General features: G+C 52.9%; 10 protein-coding genes across 10 annotated transcripts; 6 read left to right on the forward strand and 4 right to left on the reverse strand.

Annotated features, from left to right (window-relative positions):
* Positions 1–588: 588 nt before the first annotated feature.
* Positions 589–1,982, forward strand: BO72DRAFT_493590 (uncharacterized protein; the record flags this gene model as incomplete). Its single annotated transcript, XM_040948392.1, has 3 exons — positions 589–663; positions 722–925; positions 978–1,982. The coding sequence occupies 3 exons, from the start codon at positions 589–591 to the stop codon at positions 1,980–1,982; spliced, it is 1,284 nt and encodes a 427-aa protein (XP_040804257.1).
* Positions 1,983–2,021: 39 nt separating this feature from the next.
* Positions 2,022–3,867, reverse strand: BO72DRAFT_398685 (amidase). The gene is made up of 4 exons (XM_040942102.1): positions 2,888–3,867; positions 2,710–2,836; positions 2,540–2,659; positions 2,022–2,483 (listed from the first exon to the last, which is right to left on the reverse strand). Exons 1-4 carry the CDS (start codon positions 3,773–3,775, stop codon positions 2,119–2,121), a joined length of 1,500 nt encoding a protein of 499 aa, XP_040804258.1. The 5' UTR covers positions 3,776–3,867; the 3' UTR covers positions 2,022–2,118.
* Positions 3,868–4,641: 774 nt separating this feature from the next.
* On the forward strand, positions 4,642–5,040 carry BO72DRAFT_525475 (uncharacterized protein; the record flags this gene model as incomplete). The annotated part of the gene is made up of 2 exons (XM_040949956.1): positions 4,642–4,920; positions 5,007–5,040. Exons 1-2 carry the CDS (start codon positions 4,712–4,714, stop codon positions 5,038–5,040), a joined length of 243 nt encoding a protein of 80 aa, XP_040804259.1. The 5' UTR covers positions 4,642–4,711.
* A 380-nt stretch (positions 5,041–5,420) lies between these two features.
* BO72DRAFT_493593 (MFS general substrate transporter) lies at positions 5,421–6,916 on the reverse strand (the record flags this gene model as incomplete). Its single annotated transcript, XM_040948393.1, has 5 exons — positions 5,421–5,890; positions 5,940–5,956; positions 6,020–6,723; positions 6,772–6,811; positions 6,861–6,916. The coding sequence occupies 5 exons, from the start codon at positions 6,914–6,916 to the stop codon at positions 5,421–5,423; spliced, it is 1,287 nt and encodes a 428-aa protein (XP_040804260.1).
* A 767-nt stretch (positions 6,917–7,683) lies between these two features.
* BO72DRAFT_371976 (oxidase ustYa family protein) lies at positions 7,684–8,530 on the forward strand (the record flags this gene model as incomplete). Its single annotated transcript, XM_040941028.1, has 4 exons — positions 7,684–7,828; positions 7,893–8,023; positions 8,084–8,177; positions 8,238–8,530. The coding sequence occupies 4 exons, from the start codon at positions 7,684–7,686 to the stop codon at positions 8,528–8,530; spliced, it is 663 nt and encodes a 220-aa protein (XP_040804261.1).
* A 904-nt stretch (positions 8,531–9,434) lies between these two features.
* BO72DRAFT_365046 (uncharacterized protein) lies at positions 9,435–10,096 on the forward strand (the record flags this gene model as incomplete). Its single annotated transcript, XM_040940767.1, has 3 exons — positions 9,435–9,546; positions 9,603–9,751; positions 9,809–10,096. Coding segments are annotated over 3 exons (549 nt in total), but the record flags the coding sequence as incomplete, so codon positions are not given.
* A 314-nt stretch (positions 10,097–10,410) lies between these two features.
* Positions 10,411–11,509, forward strand: BO72DRAFT_503200 (uncharacterized protein; the record flags this gene model as incomplete). Its single annotated transcript, XM_040949103.1, has 4 exons — positions 10,411–10,745; positions 10,832–10,933; positions 11,008–11,126; positions 11,234–11,509. The coding sequence occupies exons 1-4, from the start codon at positions 10,478–10,480 to the stop codon at positions 11,507–11,509; spliced, it is 765 nt and encodes a 254-aa protein (XP_040804263.1). The 5' UTR covers positions 10,411–10,477.
* Positions 11,510–12,136: 627 nt separating this feature from the next.
* On the reverse strand, positions 12,137–13,261 carry BO72DRAFT_456500 (LysM peptidoglycan-binding domain-containing protein; the record flags this gene model as incomplete). The annotated part of the gene is made up of 2 exons (XM_040946277.1): positions 12,137–12,553; positions 12,758–13,261. 2 exons carry the CDS (start codon positions 13,259–13,261, stop codon positions 12,137–12,139), a joined length of 921 nt encoding a protein of 306 aa, XP_040804264.1.
* A 2,795-nt stretch (positions 13,262–16,056) lies between these two features.
* On the reverse strand, positions 16,057–16,845 carry BO72DRAFT_371730 (uncharacterized protein; the record flags this gene model as incomplete). The annotated part of the gene is made up of 1 exon (XM_040941016.1): positions 16,057–16,845. A coding segment is annotated over one exon (789 nt), but the record flags the coding sequence as incomplete, so codon positions are not given.
* A 985-nt stretch (positions 16,846–17,830) lies between these two features.
* Positions 17,831–22,058, forward strand: BO72DRAFT_456502 (glycoside hydrolase; the record flags this gene model as incomplete). The annotated part of the gene is made up of 12 exons (XM_040946278.1): positions 17,831–17,844; positions 17,883–18,139; positions 18,171–18,376; positions 18,428–18,536; positions 18,732–19,156; positions 19,267–20,019; positions 20,112–20,312; positions 20,437–20,542; positions 20,579–20,620; positions 20,691–20,820; positions 20,896–21,307; positions 21,396–22,058. 12 exons carry the CDS (start codon positions 17,831–17,833, stop codon positions 22,056–22,058), a joined length of 3,318 nt encoding a protein of 1,105 aa, XP_040804266.1.
* Between the last annotated feature and the right edge of the window lie 607 nt (positions 22,059–22,665).

The raw sequence follows: 22,665 nt of genomic DNA on the forward strand, positions 1-22,665 counted from the left end.
GAATAGCGTTGGGATTGTTTCGACATCATCTCGAGGAGAAAGGGGAATGGAGGATGAGGTGGCCGTTGAGAATGAGAAGCAAGCGGGGAGAACGAAAGACCCTGTGTTCATCTTGACATTAACTAAGGGCTAACTGAAGTATCGTGAGGTATATCCACTCGCAAATGAGGCATAGGCTCCTCGGACGGCTCGGAGTTAGGCTGCGTCGATCAATTCTGCGCCGACGGAATCCGATGCATGGCCCGGACCCTGAAACCACTAAGGAGAGCTCCAATCAGGGTCTGCTGATAAGGTGTTTCTTTACAAAGCTAGCAGATCACGTCAGAACGAAGAAACACAATACCTGTGTGTATCAGTCACGTCTCGTCTCGTTGTAATACTGTAGACCGCACGGCTGATCCAGACCGACTACGTGACTGTCACAGATGCAGGTAATAGCTTGCTCACTACTGCTGAACACCAACCGAGGCTTGCATGTAGACACGGATTCGGACGTTACAATGGCAAGGAAAACTTGGAAAAGGTATATGAGATTGAGCCAACGTGGGATACCCCAAAGCATTGCAGCGTGCTAAACAGAAGACAGCCATGCATCACCTCACATTCTGGCTCTCCTTGATTCTCAACATTGCTAATGGTGCTATGGCACAGCGGTATCAACTGGTACTTTCATGACTAGCACTTCCGGGGCTCTCGACGGCATGATTGCTAACTATACTAGAATCAATCGCACTGGAGACAGTGTGTGGAGGCCTTCGGACCCGCCAGCTTTTCGCCAGGCACCTTGGCCTCCGGGGCGTATCCGCAGTCTGCCATAACTCTCAACTTTGCCAACCTGGTGACAGCGGAGAAAGATCCCATCGTCAGCGTTGCTATTTTCCGCAAGAGTGACGGACAGTTGGGCGGGAAAGTCATCAACGGAAAGGTGAGTGGTGCGAACCATGAATCAGTATTGAACAATAACTAACCGCTGATAGATGCACTATGTCTGTGACAGTATAGCAATCGAAGCTGGCGCATGCCGCCCAGAAAGCTACGGCGCCTTCATCGGCCGGTTAGAAGACGCAAATCATCCGATCTTGACGGAGGCTGTACACATCTCACAGTACCCTAGCACCATCTATTTTCCTCTCACGGGGTCTGGCTCATACTGCGTCGAAGCAATTGGCTTCACGGCGTCCACTTTTAGCGCTGTCATGCGCTTGCATTCCGCGCATGGCTATCTTCCCGCTATACAAGTGGGAAAATGGCATTTCATGGCCTTCTGCTTTCTGAGCAGCTTGTGCCTGAGCGTTGCGGTCGCAATCAACCATTTCAAGGGTCGACCGTCGATGGAAGTGCACAGATCTAGACTGTTCGTCTTGGTAATCTGCTTGGTTTGCCTCGACGCCGCGATCGCCTGGGCGAACCTCACTTACATCAACCGCCACGGTTACCCGTATGCCTGTGAAACGATTCGGACCCTGAATATCATACTACGGGCGTGCCGGAATGCAGCCGTTGTATTCTTTGCTCTTCAGTCCTTGCGATCCCGACCCAGTCAAGACAAGTCGTCTCCGTGGGTGGCTTACGTCCTCGGCGCAGCTGCATTCGCCTTTACCGTAGGCCGCGAGAGAGAGATGCTACGCGATCGGAACGAGTCTCGCGACGCGCTGCAACTTTTGTGGACTCTCGGAAGCGGGGTCGTCATTGTGATCTCCCATATCGAGTGCCTCCGGAAGACGATGAGTCTGCGCCGGCAGCCATTCAGAGAAGGGAAGGTCACCGGATCTCGTGCAGCGCACTGCACATCGTTGGCGATGGCGATTTTCACATTTTGCTTCCTGGTACTCGATGCCGTACTTCTACGTTCGTGGAGCAGAGCCGACGAGTACGGACACGACTTACTAACCCGACTTTGGTGGGCGCGATGGTTTCTGGTCGATGAGTGGCAAACCATCTCTTACTTGGGCTTAGTAGTGGTTCCTGCTTTGGGCGCTTAGCTGCTCTGGATTTGGAATATCAAGAGCATGAAGTATAGTCGGGCCTTGATTGAGATGTTGACTGTGTAGTCTAGCTGATCAATTGACATCATGGTGGACAGCGGCGCGACAGCGGGGAAGTCACATCATTCAACCCTCAAGCCAGTAAAGGGGGAACCTTCCAGTCTCCTGCTATCTCTTTCCACTGATGCATAAACTGTAGAAGCTTTTGTTCCCCCCCAGCGCGGCTTATCAACATCAATCCTTGAGGCTGACCCAACCCACCTGGCCCTTCCAAGCGCCCGAGAGGAACCATACCGGTAGGATATCCCGCAAGAGCAGCAACCGCGCAGATAGCGCAATCTCCCGGTCCGATGATGATATCGATTCCGTGCTTGCCAAGCGTTGCGTCGATACCCTCTGGCCCCGCGAGGCGTTGAGCGTAAGCCTTTGCTGCGGCCGCTTTCTCATCATCCATGGACGATTTTAGCGTCTCCAGCAAGTCAGTTTGATCAGTATGGGCTATAATAAATTAGCTCTAGTATCAGTCAAGGTACCATGTCTGTTGGTTTCCTTACGTGGCGGCATCGCAATTGAGGCATGATCCTTGTTCCATTTGATCAATTCCGGAACCGATTGCACTTTAGGCTCCTCTAGCATGGAGCAGAATGTCTCGAACAACTTTGGAAACTCATAGACTGTCCCACATTAGTTCTGTATACAGAAATTCCACAGCAGGGTCTCTTACATGCGACGGAGTAGTTCACACTCTGGCCCTCGTAGTGCAGCCTCTCCATGGTCGGCAACTCTACCGGGTAGACAACGCGGCCTCCTCGCTGCGCAATCTGCGATCTCGCCCACTCATAGCTACTCAACTGTAGAGCTTCAGCAGACAGCACATCAAGTCAAATAAGGACATAACCTACAATTTGCTGCTCTACATCCGGGTCTGGTGACTTCTGAAACGCGAAAGCGTCCCATACGAGAGGATCAACGAAGCCGACCGACACGTCCGTCCATCCTGCCGGCGGTGTATACTCCACTCCACTCAGAGCGTGTGCCAGCACCGCGAGGTCCCCGGGACACCGCGCTATAGCCCCTATCTTGTCAAAGTCCCTACTCAAGGAAAAGACCCCCTCAAGGGGGACCGAGCCCTGCGTGACGGTGATGGAATACAGCCCCGCGCGGTTGGTGGGCATGCAGACAGAGCCCGAGGTCTCTGTGCCCAGAGCCAGCGGCGCAAAGCCCGCGGCAACGCCCACGGCCGACCCCGACGAGGACCCGCCGGGCCCCGAGCGACCGATAAAGAGATCGTCCGGGCGGAACCCCCCCGCAATATAGGGGGACTGGGTCTGGCCGTTCACGGCCGACCAGCCCGCGGTGATACAGGTCGCCTTGAGGCCGCAGAACTCCGTCATACTCGCTTTGGCGAGGATGATCATTCCCTGGTCGAGCAGAGACTCGATAATCGCTGCGTTGGCGCGTCCGTAGGTATCCTGGAAGGCCACGGCCCCGGCGGTGGTGGGGAGTCCCAACGCGCGCGACGTGATGATAGCATCCTTGACGATGATTGGGACCCCGTGGAAGGGGCCGCGGATGCGACCCTGGGCTCGCTCGCGGTCGCGGTCGGCAGCCTGGGCCAGGGCCGTCGCGGGGTTGACGGAGATCAACGCGTGCAGCTGCAGGCCGGCGCGGTTGTGCTGGTCGATCTGTGCCAGATAGGCCTGGACAATGTCGTGACTCGTCGTGTGGCCCTCCTGCAGGAGACGGCTCAGCTGCGTTGCAGTTGCGGTTAGTACGTTCCACTCGGTCATCTTGCTCGAGCAATTGATTCGTGATTAGCGGGAGGGTAAGTCCAGAAGACTGTGAAGTGCGCTGATGGAAGTACGTCACTGGTTTCACAGAGAGGGTGAATGGAGGTTGATGCAGCTATTTTCGTATCTGACATGCTTGTTTATGTGTTCGACCCCGCATCGGAAGGATCTTGTTGTGATTAGTTTAGTGCTTATTATTGTTGCAGGTGGTGTCATCGAAAGATAAGGTTAGAAGGGCAAGGTGTAACTCATGATTGAGTGTACTGTATTGTACTCATGAGCTGGAACGTATTGTAATACAGGTAGTACAGTACATGTTTTTGATACGGTCACAAACCTCCACCGCAACCCTAACTTGTCAGCGGCACGACGAGCCTGAAACAGCATTCGCCTTGCGAGAATCGTCATGAAAATCCCTCATCAGAACAAAGTGAACTTCTCATGGGGATTTTCACCGAGCTATCTACTCTGTAACGAGAACCGACACAGTGCGGCCGTCGGGGGCTAACTCGCCGCCTGGATTGCTCGTGAGGGCCGCGACACTGTCCGCGGCCGTCGATGATCAGGCCAAACATCACGGAAGATAGCAAAGTATGAGGGGACTAGATCAGGTACTTCACTCATGCCCGGACTGCACCGGATCCAGGTTCGATATGGAAGGCACAAACTCCTGCAGTAGGAGCAACTAGCTTCCTTCGACCGAATCTCTGAGCCTCGGGCCCGTCACCCATTTGCCTGCGAGCTCTGATACCTACCAGGGTGTGATGTTTTTATGATTCTCTTATTCCCTTGAGGCCCGGACATATAAAGCCTTGCGTTTGCCACACCTTGGTGGAAAGTGTCATCTATCCTGAAAAGGCCGTGAAGCGGATTCATCTTAGACTTGACTTCATCCTCCAAGAACCTTAACCACATTACCCCTCGTCAACCTTCACTATGCTTGCTAGAACTCTTGTTCTCCTCTTGATCGCCTCTTTGGGTGCTGTGGGTGCCCCGGTCAAGCGCGACGAAGAGGGCACTGTCATCGTCGACCCGGCGCGTGAGATCATCTGGACCAAGAACTACGGAGAGTACGAGAAACGTGAAGAAGACGGGGCTGTTGTCGACCCCGCGCGCGAAATCATCTGGACCAAGAATTATGGAGAGTATGAGACCAAGAAGCACTAAGCTCCGCCACCATCGGTAGGGCCTGACTGGAGTCTTCGAATGACAGCTTGCTGATGCTTTCCAGGATAAAGGTGGAAGGGCTCAAATCTGGAAACTGAACCAAGAAATGTAGGAGGTGGTGTGTAGCTGTTTCGCCGGGTGTGCATCAAGTCAATAGTTAGAGGTGTCGGGAGATGGTGTGTTCAGGTAGCCGTCGATGAATGTATGCAGTGACGGCCAAAAATGTACATAGCGAGTCGTGCAGGCCAGCGTACATATCTGTGCATAGATTCTAGTTTACCGGAATGTATGATGCAAGAACAGACTTCTCCAATAGCTTGCTCCATTGTTGGCGTAAATTGAGTGAGATCAAGCAAGCATTTCAATTATACTGATATCGGACCATTTTGATAGTAAGATAGGCCGCTATCAGAGGGCCTGCCGCTCCCAGTCTTAAAACCCAGCCGGCACTGTTCTGGGACCCCATTCTCCCCGCGGCCTAGATGATCCCTCCATCCAGCACGGCAGCAAAGACCTGTGGCAACGAAATGCAGATATTATGTACACTCAATACTACGCCGATGTCAAGGTTTCGCGCCTCGATACGCTCTGCGCAGCCCTCTGGATCCCCGTTAAATCCCGCAAACTCACTTCCGATAATCGTGTAAGGTGCCCAAAGCAGCAATGACCAAGGTATACCGCAAAGACAGAGAATGACTGCTGAAGAGATCCACTGGTCCACGAGTATAGTGGCCAGCAAAATACACCCAAAGATCACATGGCTTCCGGCCAGGAGCTTCCAGATGCCGTACCTCGCAAGAGCTTGCTCATGCTTGCTTTTTGACCGATTCATGAGGCTGTGCAAAGTGAGTGAGGCGCCCAAAGCCACAATGGCAAAGGCGAGTCCAAACACAACTCCTTGTTGCATAGATACAATGACATTGCCGCTGGATTGGAAGGACATCTTATCTGGATGAAGGTTAGTATAGAGAGGCTGTCTCGTTAACGATGTACGCACTCAGTGTTTCAATATAGCTTTCCCCCGGTGTCAGCCACGCAGCTCAACATTTTCCCATCCCACTAGAGGAGACAACTTACATCGTAGAATAATACAAGAAAGAGAACCACGCCGTCCAAGCACACACTTGGGCTTGGCAAAGAAGACGAAAACCGGATGGCAAGGCACGATAAACCGAGAGCCAACGTTTAGGCGACATCGCTAACCTCGTAGAAGTGGCTTGGGGAGTATGATGCGACTCTTCGATCACCGCACAGCAGTAAGCGACTGTAGCACACAGGCATAAGATTGCTATGAGAGCCATCGCCTGAAACTGCTCGGCAGGCGTTGGGCCAAGCCTGACACTGTATGCGGAGACATAACCAAGGATCCTGCCGACTCCGATGCAATTTGTTGCCCACGCATTGGCTCGAGCTTGCTCGGCGCCGGGACAGACGTCCACACTGAGAGCGCGCAACCCCATCTGAAGGGGCTGGATGGCAAAGTTCAACAACCAAATCAGGACCAGTGCAGTCACTAGGATCACTCTCTGCAGCATAGGTTCATCCACTCCCAAAGGAAGACAGACAGCACGAGTTACAGTCTCCACCCAGGCCAACGAGGCCAAGAGTAGGACCGCCCCCACTGCACCGAGCAGGATGAAGGGCCGGCGACGACCGTAACGAGACTTGCATCGGTCGCTCAGGCTTCCCATCCAGGGATACACAAAAGTACCCGCGAGAGGGGCGGACACCCAGGCAAAGGCTGTGAGGGGGGCGGGCAGCCCGAGAGACAGGAGGAAAGACTATCCGGGTTAGTAACAGATTACAGGGGCTCTGGATTGGGATCTCACCGTGCCACTGGATTGCATCATCGTCCATAGGACCTGGAGCCTTGAGAGATTGTCAGGAATGGCTTCGAGGAAAGGAGGGGCACGCGCACCCTCCAAGGCCACAAGTCAGCGCCAGCATCCACCACGGGTCGGCAGCTGTCTTCATCTTCGATAGTGGTAGTTCTTACACTTGTCGCGGGTTCATCCGCTCTCTGCTCTGCCGGAGAATTTATTAACTCTCAATATATCCGTACTGAAGGCCAAACGGAGCAGATGAGTTGGGATTCCTTGGTAGGTGCATCCAGCCTGGTGCTTGATTGTGCGGCAGCGATATTTTTCATGGCTAGACTGCATATCTCGTAGTTCAAGCAGTGTTCCGGGCCCGTGGTTTAGTCTGAGATTGAGACTCGGAGCAAGGTATGAGTATGCATACTTACATGACATTAGTGGAAACATACCTGTAATTTACCACGTATGTAATAAAACAGACTGGTTGTGCGCATGATACTTACCAATATCTTCATGCATGGTTCAGGCAGGGTGATGTGTCGGAATGAAGCGGCTGGTCCTGCAGGATTGGCGCCGTCATGAACTTCGTCTCTTCCGAATATCCATTTATTTACCGAGGCGAAGATGAATCCGACCTTGGAAAGCATCGACAATGCAGACAGACACCATGAATCCTCCAGCCCTCGAAGAGGAAGAAACGCTTCTTGGAACGAGAGATGGTGAGGTGGCTTGCCCTCATTGTGATCATCCACCCAAGCAGAGATCTGTCTTCCAACGCACCCTACCCTTAGCATTGCCGTGGTGTCTCGTCACAATTCTTCTCATTCTGCTCGTTACACCCAGGCTCTGGCTGCCCGAGCAACACTCAGAACTTCTTCTCTATTGTATGTAACTTGTGAAAAGAATGCGTGTATCTTGAGTGCCATGCTTACTTCACAAACAGCACCGGTCAACCCCCTAGTGGAGTACGAGACCCGCACCTTCTACCGCAGCCGCGGGGACGACAAATCCCCCTTCCAAGGCTGGCCCGATGATGAGAAAGACCGACTTTGGCTCGAGTCCTACCACTGTGAGCCCACCTCTTGTCACCCAGTGTGTGTGGAATGCTCACCACTAGTGTCTGCGAGAAACAGCTGGCCTGTTCACATACGTTGACCGGGAGGCGGCCATGCAGCTCCCCAATGTAACCTCTCGCGTCGCCGAACCCGGGCTCGAAGACCAGTACATGGTCGTCCTCGATGTCTTTCACCAGTTGCATTGCCTGGTATGTTAGTTCGTTGCTGCACGATAGCGAGGTAATCTCAATTGCTCATGCCGTCGCTAGAACTTCATTCGCCAGGCCTTTTATCCAGAGCGCTACGGCCGGAGCATGTATCACAAAGACGGAACGCTGGATTACTGTACATGGCTCCACATAGGTATACATTTCAAGGATACGGAAATCCCCGCGTGACAAGCTGCTAACTTTCATCTGCCAGATCACTGTATCGATCAAGTCCGCCAGTCCCTCATATGCTCGGCCGACACCTCAATTATCCCGGTGCAGTGGAATGACGCCACCAAGAGCATGCGACCTCGGGTGGACACCATTCATACCTGTAAGAAGTATGACCAATTGCTTAAGTGGACGATTGGGAGGAATCTGAGCGATTTTCGCGGGGCGGCGCTAGTCGTGGAGGATGAGGTGGGGGGGTTGCGCATTGAGGACTATCTGGAGGACAAGGCAACCGGGAAGATCCAAGTCGCAGAGTCCGAGTGTCACGCTATCTAGTACAGACCGAAGATTTCACTTGCACAATTGCGATTTAACAGTCTGCCTTCTTTGTGTGTTCCTTTTGGCTCAATTCTGCTTTGCAGATCGAAACTGTACATATCAGTTTGATCCGTCTAATGCAAGCTGCGGAGAACCTAACAAGAGGTAGTAGATAGGGCCTCAGCCAAACAAGCTGTCTATGGGACATTCCCGAATGCGATGACAGTGTGACTCCGAGCATAGACGGTGAATCTATCTGCAGCTCCAGATTGCACCGTTTGGCTGCGTCTAATCAAGAATTGGAGGTGGAGAACAGGGACATGACCAAAGCTTGATTTTCTGCAGACGCAGCAGCGCCCAGACCATGGAGATAAGCTTGTCGCATGTCCTTGTCACGGAAATGTACTTTACCGTACCGTCATTCTTACCTAGCCGGTACTATACATCTTTCAAGGTAACTTACCGGGCTGTATTGTATTGTGGCAATACCAGCATTATGCATCAAGGTGGATATGATGCTCCAAACTGGGAACCTCGTACATGCTCATGTCTCCTCAATCTAAGACATGCAGAAAGACACGCGATTGATTTCAAATCAAGACCTTCTGACCAGAGCCCATTCTTTTCCCCAACAAGTCATTTGGGGCTCTGGACGACTGCTTCCTGGCCGCTTCTCATTCGAAGCACAAACACCACGATGGAGGACTCGAAGGCCAAACAACCCTTTCTCTCCTCCTACGCGGAAGGGGGTCAAGATGAAGAGATCGAAGCAGCGGACCTTGATCTAGAGAAAGCATCGGAGTTCTCTACAGCTCGCCGGACAACGGTTCAGTGTGTCCTCTACTTCCTCTTGGTGGTGGGATGGCTCCTGGCAATCACTCTCTGGGTTCGGACAGCACCCGTGCAGACCGCAGACCGCAAGTCTCCCCTGCCGGCCTCGGTGTTCAAGACCGTCAAACGCAGCTTTCAGATGGATGGGCGCTATGTTGGACCGTCCGAGGAGGCGAATGACCACTGGGAGGCTCTGATCGCGGGTACATCCAGTTGACGACCGTGGTAATCAGAAAGATCAATGCTAACAGGTTGGTAGCTCACGACGTTCTCTATATGACCGAGCAAGAGCAACGGGACTACAATCTGCCGCCGGGAATGCCGTCGCCCTACTACCACCCTAATCGACCGAGTCCACCCCCACAAGATTTCTACGTCTTGTCCATCATGCACCAGATGCATTGCTTGGTATGTTTCCTCAGTGAGCCTGTCTGGGCCTATCAAAGCTAATCGACCCAAATCAAGAATCATATTCGCGCCCACTATTGGCAGATCAAGACCGGCGGCCCCAGCACGCCCCAATACACCGAAAAGAAATGGAACGTGCATGTCAACCATTGCTTTGAGTACCTACGCCAGAGTGTCCTCTGTGGCAATGCTATTTTTGAGATCGAAGGATATACACCGCTGTTTGTTCCAGACGAGGGCGTGGCAACGACAGTGTCTGGCTGGGGGGTGGAGCATGAGTGTGTCGACTATGATGCTATTAGTCGTTTTCAGATCGATCGCGAGCGCCAGTACAATCGCACTTGGTTTTAATAGTTGAGATATGACAGAATCGCTTACAGGAGAGTAGATTGGGGATAGCATTGCTCTGACTTTTGCGTACTCTGGAGTTATATTGGGCTTTAAGCTTGAGACAGTGGTCTTCATCGAGACCAGGACAATGAGCATGATCAGAGGACTCGAAATGACGCGTTTCGAACGATACGCTAGTCAGTAGATTCTGATTGATAACCCTCCCCTCACTGCACAAGATATCCCTCCTTATCAGCCCACCAGGTTATAAATACACGTCCCTGCCCACCAACAATCACACGAGCGTAGGTCGACCTCCCACATAGGCACACGGCTCTCGCTCGATGCAGCACTTGCCGCCAAGACCTCAACTTCGTTGCTTCTGAAACCGTCACAATGGAGTTCCTGAACCAGCCCTCAGAGTATTCAAAACTGTCAAACGAGACTGAAACCGATGATGATGCCCTCGGTCCACGATCCCCGTTTCACCGCCCGTGGCTCTCCGAAGTGGTTCACGAATTCTGGCGCAACTACCAGCTCATCGTAGTGAAGAGCATACTCGTACTCGCCCTGATGCTCGCCTCGGCCGCCCTTGGGGCGTTCTGGTCCCGCAGTTTCCCGCACACACACATCCCAGTTGCACCGCCCACGGTCGTGCCTGATGGTGACTTTCTCTCTTCTTCACATGCGGCCATGCGGTCTTTCCCCACGCAAAGAGGATACTGACAACTTCTCTCCATTCCAAAACAGTCCCATACGTATTGGAGAGCTTCAGGCACGATGAAATCTTTGGCGTCGAGCCTACCCGCGATGGTGGAATGTTGAACGAGACATGGGATGCCCTACTCCCTCGTGAGTGCCTACCGCAGACAGCCTCTCCCTTCCCATAAATGTGACTAAAATGCCCTGGATGATACTTTCTACAGCGGGCCGCGGATTCGTCCTCATTCGCGACTACCAGAAATACGGGCTCACCCCCGGCCTTCCCACTGGCGACGGCTATTCACGCTTCTCGATTTCGATGTTTCACCAGCTCCATTGCCTGGTAAGACCTCTGAGCCTCGTCTCTGCATCGGCTAGCTCTGTTAATTTTTTTTTTTTTGCATGTTTCTAATGCCGTGATGTTCGTTGACCCTGTTCCCTGTGGTGCAGGACTACGTCCGCAAAACGATCTACGAGATCATCCTCAAAGTCCAGGAGGGGCGACGGGAGGAAATTGACATCTCCGAGCTCGATCAGGTCGACCACCTGCCCCACTGCATCGACTACATCCGCCAGGGGATCATGTGCGCCGGGGACACGACGATGGAGGGGGCCGTCTACGACCGGCATCGCACCGTCGTCTTCGGGATGGGGAACCCGCATCTCTGCCGCGACTTCCGCGCCATCTACGAGTTCACCAAAGATAATTTTGAGACTGTCTTCTAATTTCTGTCGCGCACCGAAGTGGATGTTACCTCGAGTGTGTTTGGCTGAGTTCTGTTGCTGGACCGGTCGGACGGGATGGAGAGAGCGTAGTCACCTCAGTTCACGCCGTGGTTGTATTCTTTGGGAGGTGTCCGAAGGATTATCCCGGCGGGCTTCGGCCGATTGCGTGCTCTGGTATTTGTGTCTCAACTCACGGGCTTGGTCGGTGCACATATCTGCGTGGTGGTCGCTGGTCTCAATTGAAGGGTGGATTAGCATGTCTAGTGAGCCAGCGTTGGGTGTTCGGGCTACAAGGCTATCATCGACTTCACTACGCGGACATGTTAATTTTATTATTAGAATCAAGCACACACGACTCCACGGTGTGGCTCAAATATACACCATAGTCGAATCACTCCCTCTTCAGGGTATGGAAACTATTCTCACCCTTTATCAACCAATTCAACCCACCCTCTCTCTACATTATTGTAAGACGTATCATACATCTCTAGCATAAATTTTATAAGTTTTATCTTCGCTGAAAACCGCTGCCCGCCCTGCCCAATTTCCATCCAAGCTGCTCCTGCGCACTAAGCCTTTTGCTTATGTCCACCCCATCCAACTTTCCCTGGGGATGTGCTAAGACTGTCAGACGCCCACGCAGATGTACTCATCCAACCAGAGGTCCGTGCAGGCGGACCCGACTTTGGGGTTCCACTCCTCAATATCGGCGACGGTGATGCCGTGACTGCTAGCAATGAACGGGCACGTATCGCCCGAGCGGACGAAATAGAAAGCGGTACAGCCAGCCACCATTTCGGGCTCGAAAGGCGTCGGGATAGTGATGGCTTTGCCGGTGGCGGTTGTCGTGGTCGTCCGCGCTGTGTAGTCCAGGGTCTCGACACAGACATAATAGCCCACGTCAAGGTCGGCGCAGGACGAGCCGACCGCCGGGTTCCAGGTGTAGAAGGTGGACAGTTGAATGTCGTATTTCACGGCGATGGCTTCGCAGCTGTCACCGGATTGAATGAGGTCAAACTTGCTGCAGTTGTCGGTCATGCCGGTCTAGATGGGCGTGGGCGCGGTGATACCATCAGCGGGAGTGGTGGTCGTGGTGGTCGCCGGTATTGTAGTGGTAACGGGAGTGGTGGTGCCGGGGACGTCTACACAGTAGTAGTAGCCTGCCAGGATGTTGGAACACTCTGTGAGGCTGGTCGGCTACGATAATTGGTGTCTATGAGCTGTACCCCTTTTCGTTTCACGGCGTACGGACACTGATCGGAGAACATGGAAGGACCTACCAGAGTCGACAGATGGGTTCCACTTAAGGAGCTGGGTTGCGCTGATGTCAAACTGGGCTTCGATCTTTTTGCACAAGTCTTTAATCTGAACAAGATAGAATTGGTCGCAATTGGCGGCGGTGCCGGTTTGTTGCGGTTGATGTGGAGTCAATGAGGATAGCGATGTCATTGTTGACGTGGAGGTAGTGAGAGTTGAGGAGGAGCTTGTAGTCGATCCACCAGATAAAGCTGTGCCGACTACACAGTAGTTCTGACCGGCCACGAGGGCCGGGCAGGTGATGCCCGGGTTGAGAGACTCGAAGGTTTGCACGTCCAAGCCCCAATCCGCCGAGAAAGAGTGGCAAGTATCTCCGGAGCTGGCTGCCGTCTCATAGGTGCAAATCACTTGCTGGCGCGGGGCGATGGCCATACCCCATGCCAGGTGTAGCTGCTCGAGTAGAAGACGACCTGCCGTGAGGGATCTTGGAGACATCATGGTTGGTTAATGCTTGTTCGAGAACGAAGGGGCGAGATACTTGAGCAAGCCAAAAGACAGTGATGGGGAACAATAAAGCTCTGTTCTGCTGTCATCAGGTCTGACCGTCGAGCGTTTTATATCCTGTCGTGCAACCGGACAGCCACGGAAATCAATCTCAGCACTGAACATCACCTGGTATAGAAGATGGTGTGGCCTTCAATTCTTCGAAAGACATGGGAAACGAGAGTTTGACGCGATACACGGAGTACTCCGCACTAATACCTTGTCCGCCTCTGTGGGGCGTGGAATGACACCCGTCTTCCGCGCTTTTCAGCCCCCAATCCAATTGAGGATTCGGTAAAATCTCGCAAAGCTTCTCAGGGCTCGGGTTTGAGTCATAGGTAGAACAGACAGAAACCAAATGTACCGCAAGTGTACAGTTCATGACTTCCAACTGATCGAATTGAACTCGACGAACAAATATGCTCGGGCAATACAACTAGAAAGCCTTTGAGTATAGGTACATGTCGTTTTTCCTGGAATAGCTGTTTGTAATCTGTATAGAGTGGCTTTCCCGTCTGTCCAAGTGAGCCTCTTCCATGTATCGGGGTGACTCATTCGCCGCGAGAGGTAGTCGTCAATTCTTCCAGTTTGCTGTCTAAAGTCCCGCTTGAAGCATCATCCTTCACTCAGCGGCTACCCCGTTATCTTACTATTAACTGCGAAAACAAATCATTCTAATCATGCATTGAATGAAATTGCGAATTCTATCAAGCCCTCGTGTTCAGGCGAGTGAGGTGGATATGGAATGCTAATAGTTACTAGGTATGTACGTACTGTACAGTGTTGTGGGGCGTGCAGGCACCGCCGGCGTTCCGATCTATCATCTCACAACCCCGAGGATCCCGAAAAAGCTTCGCAAAATTCTGCAAAGCTTGGCTCAGACCCTAGTTTACCGAAGGGCCCAATCATCCTGCCGGCACAGAAATTTGCCCCCCACCCCGCCACCAATGTCGCATGCATCGAGTCAGTCAATCGAAAATATCTCTATTAGACGTCGGAACTTTGATTTCTTTCAATGTTGTTGCCTTAAGCACTGCTCATCAGGAGGTCGAAGGAACACCCCATTCAAGGAGCTGAAAACGAGGCCTCTACTGGATAGTACGGGCACATTTCTCACGCCTACCACAGGTCCATAGACTCCACGCATTGATCGGGCCCCTGTCCGCGGGTGGCTGTCGGTGTGCGAGGCTAGTCCTGCCTCACGGGGCATTGGTCAGGCTGGATTGCCTAAATTAAACCCGCTCATCTTGTAATATCTATTCTGAAAATGATTCGCCTTGTAAGTCTAGCCCTTTTCCGCTTGCTCTTCGTCTTCACCTTGTCTCCAGCGCTTGAATTGTTTTTTTCGTGCTCGAGAACTCCTGCCAGTGGCGTTAGAGTCTAACAAGTTCTCGGAGCTTGACCCGTCAGTGATCTAAGTTAGCCAGTCAACCAAATAGCGGAATAGGCTAGACTTCCGAGGACTTTGTCATAGCAGAACTCTAAACGAGGGGAAGCCTGCTCAGGTGCTTGGGTAGAGCGCAATGGGCGATTTTAGCTCTGACTCTTTGCCCTTTCGCGAACAGGCGGAAAGGGGCACCGGCATTTCCGGCGTGTGGAGGCGAAAAGTGAGCCTTCAAAGTACGTGATTCGGGGTCAGGGACGACCGGACTAACAGCAGCGAAGCTCCTTCAAGAGTCTCCGATTTTTCCAATAGCTCAGCTCGCGTAGATGAATGGATGGACTTTGGAGGAAGTCCCGGTATTCGGTTTGAGTGGTCCCAACCGGTAGTTTTCAAGGTTTTACACGCATAGTCTCTTATAGAGCAGAGAGCCAAGCTTTGGGGGGCCATGGAAGGCGGGCCGAGTACCAAAGTATACATGTCAGAATGACATTTTACCTTTGTGATACACATTTTCACCAACGCCGGGCCGATCACTCCTAGAGCTGTCAAGTATCACGAGTCTGCACTTGCGTTGGTCATTGACTTTGAGGAATTATAGGCACGATAGCACTTACATTGAGCGATATATGGAAAGATACCAGGAGAAAACCTTACGTGTTGATATCACTTCAGTATCATGACCAAAGACATTACTCTAACGATTGAAAAGGTTTTCCCCAAATCGGGATCTCGGTTGACAAGCTTTCTGCCCCTCTTAAACCTTGTTGAATAGAAGAGATTGTGTGCGTGACTTCACAAGATATGTCTGGAATCTCATTCCGATCGTGTGTCTTTTCGTATTCTGGTTAGTCGAAGCGAGAATCGGAGCCTAGGGTCAGCTGGAAAGTGGTATGTAAATGGCCACCTCGATACGCGCCTTACACTCTAAACCCTATCAAGATTAGTGCTTGCTGCCAAGACAAACAAGCTCATTGGTCGATGGGGGTGTCCACTTTTGAACCCTCCGATTTTCTGCCTGCTTTCTGGCAATTTGTCGCTTTGTGGCTTGGAGTGCGGCCGTCAGCTCGCTGCGGAAACTGGATGCAAAAGGTTTAGGAGCCTATATCTGGAGTCGCAGTTTGGTGGATCCGACAGCGCTTTTACACAATCTACAAATAATTACTGTGTAGGAGCTAAAAAGCTAAAAAGACAATCCTTTGTGCGGAGCCGACAATACTAGAACGATTTTCATACAAGGAAAAGTATTTGACAAATAGCCTCAATGTTGCTGATTTGCTACATATGAGGAAGGCCCGGTTGCCCTTCCAGGCATTGCGGCCAGGGGCTCGCTCCCGCACTAGATACTGTACTGTACACTCCGTGATCATCCGAGGTGAATCAAGGCAGTCACGAGGGCCAACAGCGTAAGCCATGTCGACACTGCTGCTGCCATATGCAATGTTGCCGCGACATTCGAGGATTCGACCGGGAATGCCGGACAACTGACATTAGGGTACACCCCAGTCTCCATAGGAGAACATGCCATCTCCGTGGCGGCTGCCATGATACTGGATGCGGCCGAAGGATTGATTGTCACCGAGCACGGGTTGGCAGTCACATTGGGACCCATAAAGCCGCATCCGTAATCGCCCCCAGTGACATTATATGCATAGGCGACTGTGGCGCCACACGTCTCGGAAGATGTGGCTGCCACGAGATCAGGGGCCTTCCCTGACCGGCGACTGACAGTGAAAGTGGTGGTATTGCTGGTCGTGATAAATTGAACACCTTGCTTTTCCGGATTGTCAGAGCAATTGTAAAGCTGAAGACTCCAGCTCAAGGTCCAGAAGCCTTCCGGATAATTGACAGTGTTGAAGAATCGGGTGACGAAGTGAGGTTCCGACGAAGTGAGGTTCCAATTGTCGCCCACATCCAGCTCCAAGACCCCGTCAATAATGGAGCCCGGGGATGTAAGATTGTTGCCTTCCCACACGCTCCAGAAAATACTAGCTGCAGTAGCATAAGATAAAGCCGGACTCTGCAGCGCAAACACAATGGGCATCAACGCCTGAGGGGTGTAGGTCATGTTGCGCGGGGATATCAAGTCTACTTCAAAGATTCTCCAATCGGCAGCGGTAGCAGTGCCTATTGCCAGCACCGAGTTTGCCATCAGCGCGCACTAAGCAAAAAAGCGAACGTGATTCATGCTTGAAGGTGCTTGAAGGTGTTGTTGGAAAAGGAAGGTGGAAGGTGAAAAAAGGATTGAAGGTTGAATTGGAGGGCGATTTGGACTGCCTCAGCTGGCTGTCATAGTGGGAGGAGAACAACCTGAGGAAATAGATAATGAAAGGATTTTTCAGGGGGCCGATCGGAAATCACGGGATGGCGTAGGAATAATAGTGCCATCTCTGCAGGCTGCGCCATTAATGCCTAATAAGGGTTGGTGGGGTCTTTTTCTAAGTAGACCCTCTGTGATTCAGGTAGTGAGTTAGTGAATTGTTAGCGTGCCCTAATCCCGGATGGGGTTCTGTTTTGCCTCTACTGCCTCTACTTGTTGTTTCTGTTATTCTTGATCCGCAACAATCCCATCACTCCTCCAAACAAACGGATGTCGACGCAACTAATCTCCGACTGACCAAGTATGAGGGTTCAATACTCAATCGACCCGCTCGGAGATGCCCACAGCCTCCGGTCATCAGCCAAGTATAAAATTTCCGGTCATCTCGCCTTCCTCTGACAGAATTATCAGACGCATTGTACGCTAGATTTCTTTCTTTTTCAATTCTTCTGCGTGGCTTCGGCCGCGCAATACCTTCCTTACCTTCCTCTACATCAATCTTTTTACCTTTTCCTTCGCCGTTGACTCATCGGTCGCCATCAACGTGCCCATTTGGCTTCCTGCGAGTCCCGGGTACCAGGGCAGATCGGTCTCTTGTTCAGCCCGATGTGCCGCATCAGGGCCTAATCCTGGCAATCGGTCTCTATATCACAACTTCGAACAACTCGCATCGTGCAAAGTGTCTCTTTTTATTCCTTTTCATTTTATGATCCTGTTGACGATCCGGACAGCTTTCATCGCATCCATACCTGCAACTCTTTCGGTCCTGATTGGGCGACGTTGCCGGTCAATACATCAAACCTCGCCTTGCAGTCTAAAGATGCCCCAGCCCCCGTAAATGGCACATATCAGATTGGATTCTGGCCCTCCAGTGAGGGCTTATCGGTTTCTCCTTCGCTCGCCACCCTCGTCAAGCAGCTCCGCCAATATCTGTCCAATGGATTCGGCGCAGTGAATCGTCCAACAATAACCTTTGCCAGCTACGGCTCAAGCTCGGTGGGCCTCTACGTCGGTCAAGGTCTGCAGAGTCAGGGTGTTGGTGATGTCGCGCTGGCATACCTGGAAAGGTCCATTGCAGGATCCAACGCTAGCCTTGGAGCGAGTGTGGCCATGCAATTCTGCGAGCCGGGTCAGACTTCTCACCACGTTCGGCCTTATAGCCACCGGCAACGGAACTTTCGCTGCTGTACAAGAAGCGCTCACATCGTCGTCCAAGGCGGAATGTTTGGCATTGCCATCGGTCCAAAACATCACGGGCAAAGTCCCCCTTGCGACGCCGCTGTACTCTGTTTCCTCCAACTCTAGCAATATCAGCGTCAACCTCAACTCCAACTCCACCTATGCTTCTCCCGACTCGATATCCTCTGTTCGTCGGCGCAGGTCCCTCGCTCCTCGGAGCACCTGCTCCACCGCTTAGGTCGTCTCTGGTGATACTTGTACTACGTTGGCGGAAAAATGTGGTATCACCCCGGCTCAATTCACCAACTATAATTCCGAGTCAAACGAGTGCTCTTCTCTGATTGCAGGTGAGCACGTCTGCTGTTCGGCCGGTACATTGCCCGACTTCGCTCCTAAACCGTAGTCCGATGGTAGTTGTGCGTGCTGTGATGTATGGGGCCAAGTAGTTCCCTATTTCTCGCTCGATGCCTCAATCTCTGCCTGTTACTGACAATGATTTCAATGTGGTGTGACCGCCGAGTTCTGCACCAACACTGGCACAGGTGCCCCTGGAACAGCGGCGAATGGGACCGATGTCTGTATCTCGAACTGTGGCACTGAGATGGTGCTGAATAGCCCTCCTACCACCTACCGGAGCATTGCTTACTACAAGGGATACAACGTGCAGCGTCCGTGTCTGTACCAGAACGTGTCGCAGATTGACACTTCTATCTACACCCACATTTACTTCTCCTTTGGCGCGTTATCTTCCTCCTATATAGTCCAAATTCCAGACAAGACTACACTATTCGAGTTCACCCGGTTCACACAGATCCAAGGCGCTAAACGCATTCTGTCAATCGGTGGCTGGGCATTTTCCACCGACCCGAGCACGTACATGATCTTCCGTGAGGGTGTTACGGCCGCCAATCGTCTGACCATGGCCACCAACATCGCCAACTTCATCAAAGAGTACGATCTCGATGGAGTCAACATCGACTGGGAATAACCGGGAAGAAGAGCATACACCGCCTTCACCCTTTCACCCACCGCTGTATTCCCGTGGCTAATCAACCTTCCGTTCTTTTCCCATTCCAGGCACCGGATATTCCAGGCATTCCTGCTGCGAGTCCTGATGACGGCGACAACTATCTTGCTTTCCTTGCTATCTTACGGAATCTTCTTGACGACCGGGAAGTTACGATTGCGGCACCGTCATCCTATTGGTACCTGAAGGGCTTCCCTATCAAGAAGATGGCTCCGCTCCTGGACTGCATCATCTATATGACCTACGATCTTCACGGACAGTGGGATTCTGACAGCCAATGGTCTCAGCTTGGCTATTCGACGGGCAATTGCTTGCGCTCGGACGTGAACCTGACGGAAACCATCAGTGCTCTGGTTATGATCACCAAAGCCGGGGTCCCCTCCAACCAGGTTGTGGTCGGTGTGACCAGCTACGGGCGCTCCTTCGCCATGGCCGAAGCCGGCTGCTACGGGCCCGAATGCACATTCTTGGGCTCAGCCGACGGCTCGCAAGCCAAACCGGGCCCGTGTACGCAAAGTCCCGGGTACATCCCCAATGCCGAAATCGAGGCCATCCTCGCCGACCCGAGCCGGGTCACTGAGAGTTATATCGACACGGCAGGTAACTCCAATATCCTGGTGTACGACGACACGCAATTGGTCGGCTGGATGAGTGACGGCATCAAGGCGTCCCGAAGATCCCTCTATAAGGGCCTCGCCATGGGGGGAACCACCGATTGGGCGACCGACCTGCAAAAGGACAATCCTCCCCCTTACCCAGCCAAGAGCTGGGCCGGAGTCATCGACGACGTCGTCCTGGACAAAGTCATGTCGAGGGGAACCGGACCGGCAACTGGACCTCCTTGACGTGCTCGGATCCGGCTATACAAGACGCTCTGTACATGCCGTGCGCCCAGCGCTGGTCGGAGCTGGACGCCTCGGATGCGTGGTCCGACACTATTAGCATCTGGGAGAATATCGACGAGCAAAAGCTGACTGGTTCGGATGACGAGAGGAAATTCTCCTACTCCCTTATGAATACTTTCCATGTCGGCGAATCCACCAATTGTGGCCTGGTCGCCCCAGGAGGCTCTTGTTCCGACACCTACCCGTGTTCCGTATTTCGGTGATCTATGAATCTCTCACAGTCATCAACTCGGTAAGCCGACGAATTTACCAAATGAATGAATCAATCAATGAATGAGTGAGTGTGGCTGATGACGATTCCTCTCTGGATTCCAGATGTACTCCCAGTTCTTCGATGCCATCAGCGTAGCTGCTGGAACGTACATCGACAACCAGCTCCAGGACTTTGAAAGCACCTTCGCACCGGTGCCTCCAGCTCCCAGTGACGAGTAGCTGGTGATCTTGACCAACCTCCTAGGTCTTGGTCTCACTGCGGTGGCTGCACCGTACTTCGACGGAGGTAGATTACCTGGACAGACATCTCGAGTGTCCCCCCCCCCTCAACCAACCTAATTCTGACGATTCCATAGTGTTTGAAAGTCTACCGGCGCTCAGCTCAGTTCTGGGCGACGCTGGCGCCGACACCGCCAAAGACATCAGCAATGCCGCGGTCGCGTTTGGGGCTGCAATTGCGTCCGCCGTCATACCGGAAGGTGAACCGTAAGTGACCTCAATCGAACGGAGGGGAAGGCCGAGGGGAAAATCGTTGCTGATTAGACCCCTGTGTGAACCCAGAGGTCATTGGACCGCACAATCGCAGGACAGTTTCACCGCCACGCTGGGCTCGGTGATCTCTGGGTGGGCGAACGTGACGCAGAACCAACTCTGGGATCTGTTCAACGGATCCGAGACGTCGATCACGCTTCTGACGCAGATGATCGCCAATGGAAATCTCATCGAGGGCAGCGGCGCTGTCCCCTCAGTCAGTCCCAGCACGACCCCGGAAACCACCACGCAGATCGAGAGCTCCATCAACAAGGCATTCTTCGGCTTCGCGATCCCGTCGGTGTGGGCCGTCTCCGGCGCCGACGCCTTTGTCGTGGACTCGGGCTATAACTGCAGCGCGCAGAACCCACTGTCCGGCTACATGACGGCGGCCACCCAAGAGGCGACCTACTCGTGCTACAACGACAAGCTCTACTACCTGGTACGTGCCGACGGGAAGTGGAGCGGCTGCCCCGCGGAGAAGAAGCTGGGCAAGCGGGTGGATTGTCCGGAACTGCGGCACCTCCGAGTGCGGCGAGGACGCGACCTACTTCACAGCGCCCCGGGGCCTGAGCAGCCTCGGCGGGGACGCCTGGGGTGGCATCACCCTGGACGACCTCATCAAGGGCTCCGTCCGCACCTACGTCGCCAACGGCAACGCCAACGGCGGGCCCGTCGCGAACCCGCTGGACCAGGACACGCTGCAGGACCTCTCCAACCAGGACATCACCACCCCCGGCTACATCCGCCTCCCCGTGTGCAGTCCGCAGGTCGCCTGGGCCTCGTGGTCCAACCCGTCGCCGTCCAACGCCAGCGCCCCGAACTACCCCTGCAACCCGCTGCAGGGCGTGACCAAGTGCAGCGGCTACACCTACGTGGACCAGACCACCTCCGCCTCCCCGCTGGTGTCCGACTGCAAAACCATCATCCAGAACATCCAGGGCACCAACGGCCAATGGACGACCGGGATTGACCGTCAACGCGCAATTGCCACGTACGGCTCGTGCAAGTTCGGCGTCCAGAACGTTGGTGTCACGGGCGACGTCACCTACTACACGGGAAGTCAGGATATCGTGACCATCATCACCGAGGCCATCACCGAGTGCGAGTGGGAGGGCCGTGTCGGGGCGAAAGGCTATATGGAGTGCGACGGGGACGCAGGCCACCAGAAGGTCAAGTGGGGGCTGTATTAGTATCACATCAACTATACCTAACAGGTTGTCGGCCCCCCGTTGGCTTTGTCGACTGAGTGTTCATCTACTGGCAGCTTACCCCCGTCAGGATGACTAGATGCTATCCAGGACATGCCTGGGGATGACTTCCAGCCTCCTTGCAGCCAAACCATGTCGCCCGCCCACGGGCCCATAATTGATACCAATGTTTGGCCGAGACAAATCACCTGGTAGTTCTAATTCTATAAATATGCCTCTTCTATTGCAGCTGCTATCCAATGGCATTTGACCTTCATGTTACAGTAACATCGTAGTTAGAAGATTGTAAGAACTGGCAGAAGACCACGCGATACCGCAGTACAGCATTATAAAGATAGGGATGCCGAAAAAAGCGGCGAAGAAGGTGCTGGCGGCATACCAGAAGAAAAATATCAAAAGCTGTCAAGAAGTACCGAGAAATGTAGCCGTTGTTGCCGATATATATCGCAGCGGGATGCGGGCGGAAAATACACAACTTTTTAATGTAGTACTCCAAACGCGGATATTCTTATGAAAGAAGAAGTAGGTAAAACTACAGTAGAACAGAAGAATTAAATTGAATATATCAATAAAGCAATAAGCCAGGCAG

This window comes from Aspergillus fijiensis (assembly GCF_003184825.1).
Source record: "Aspergillus fijiensis CBS 313.89 unplaced genomic scaffold BO72scaffold_10, whole genome shotgun sequence".
NCBI classification, from domain to species: Eukaryota; Fungi; Ascomycota; class Eurotiomycetes; order Eurotiales; family Aspergillaceae; genus Aspergillus; species Aspergillus fijiensis.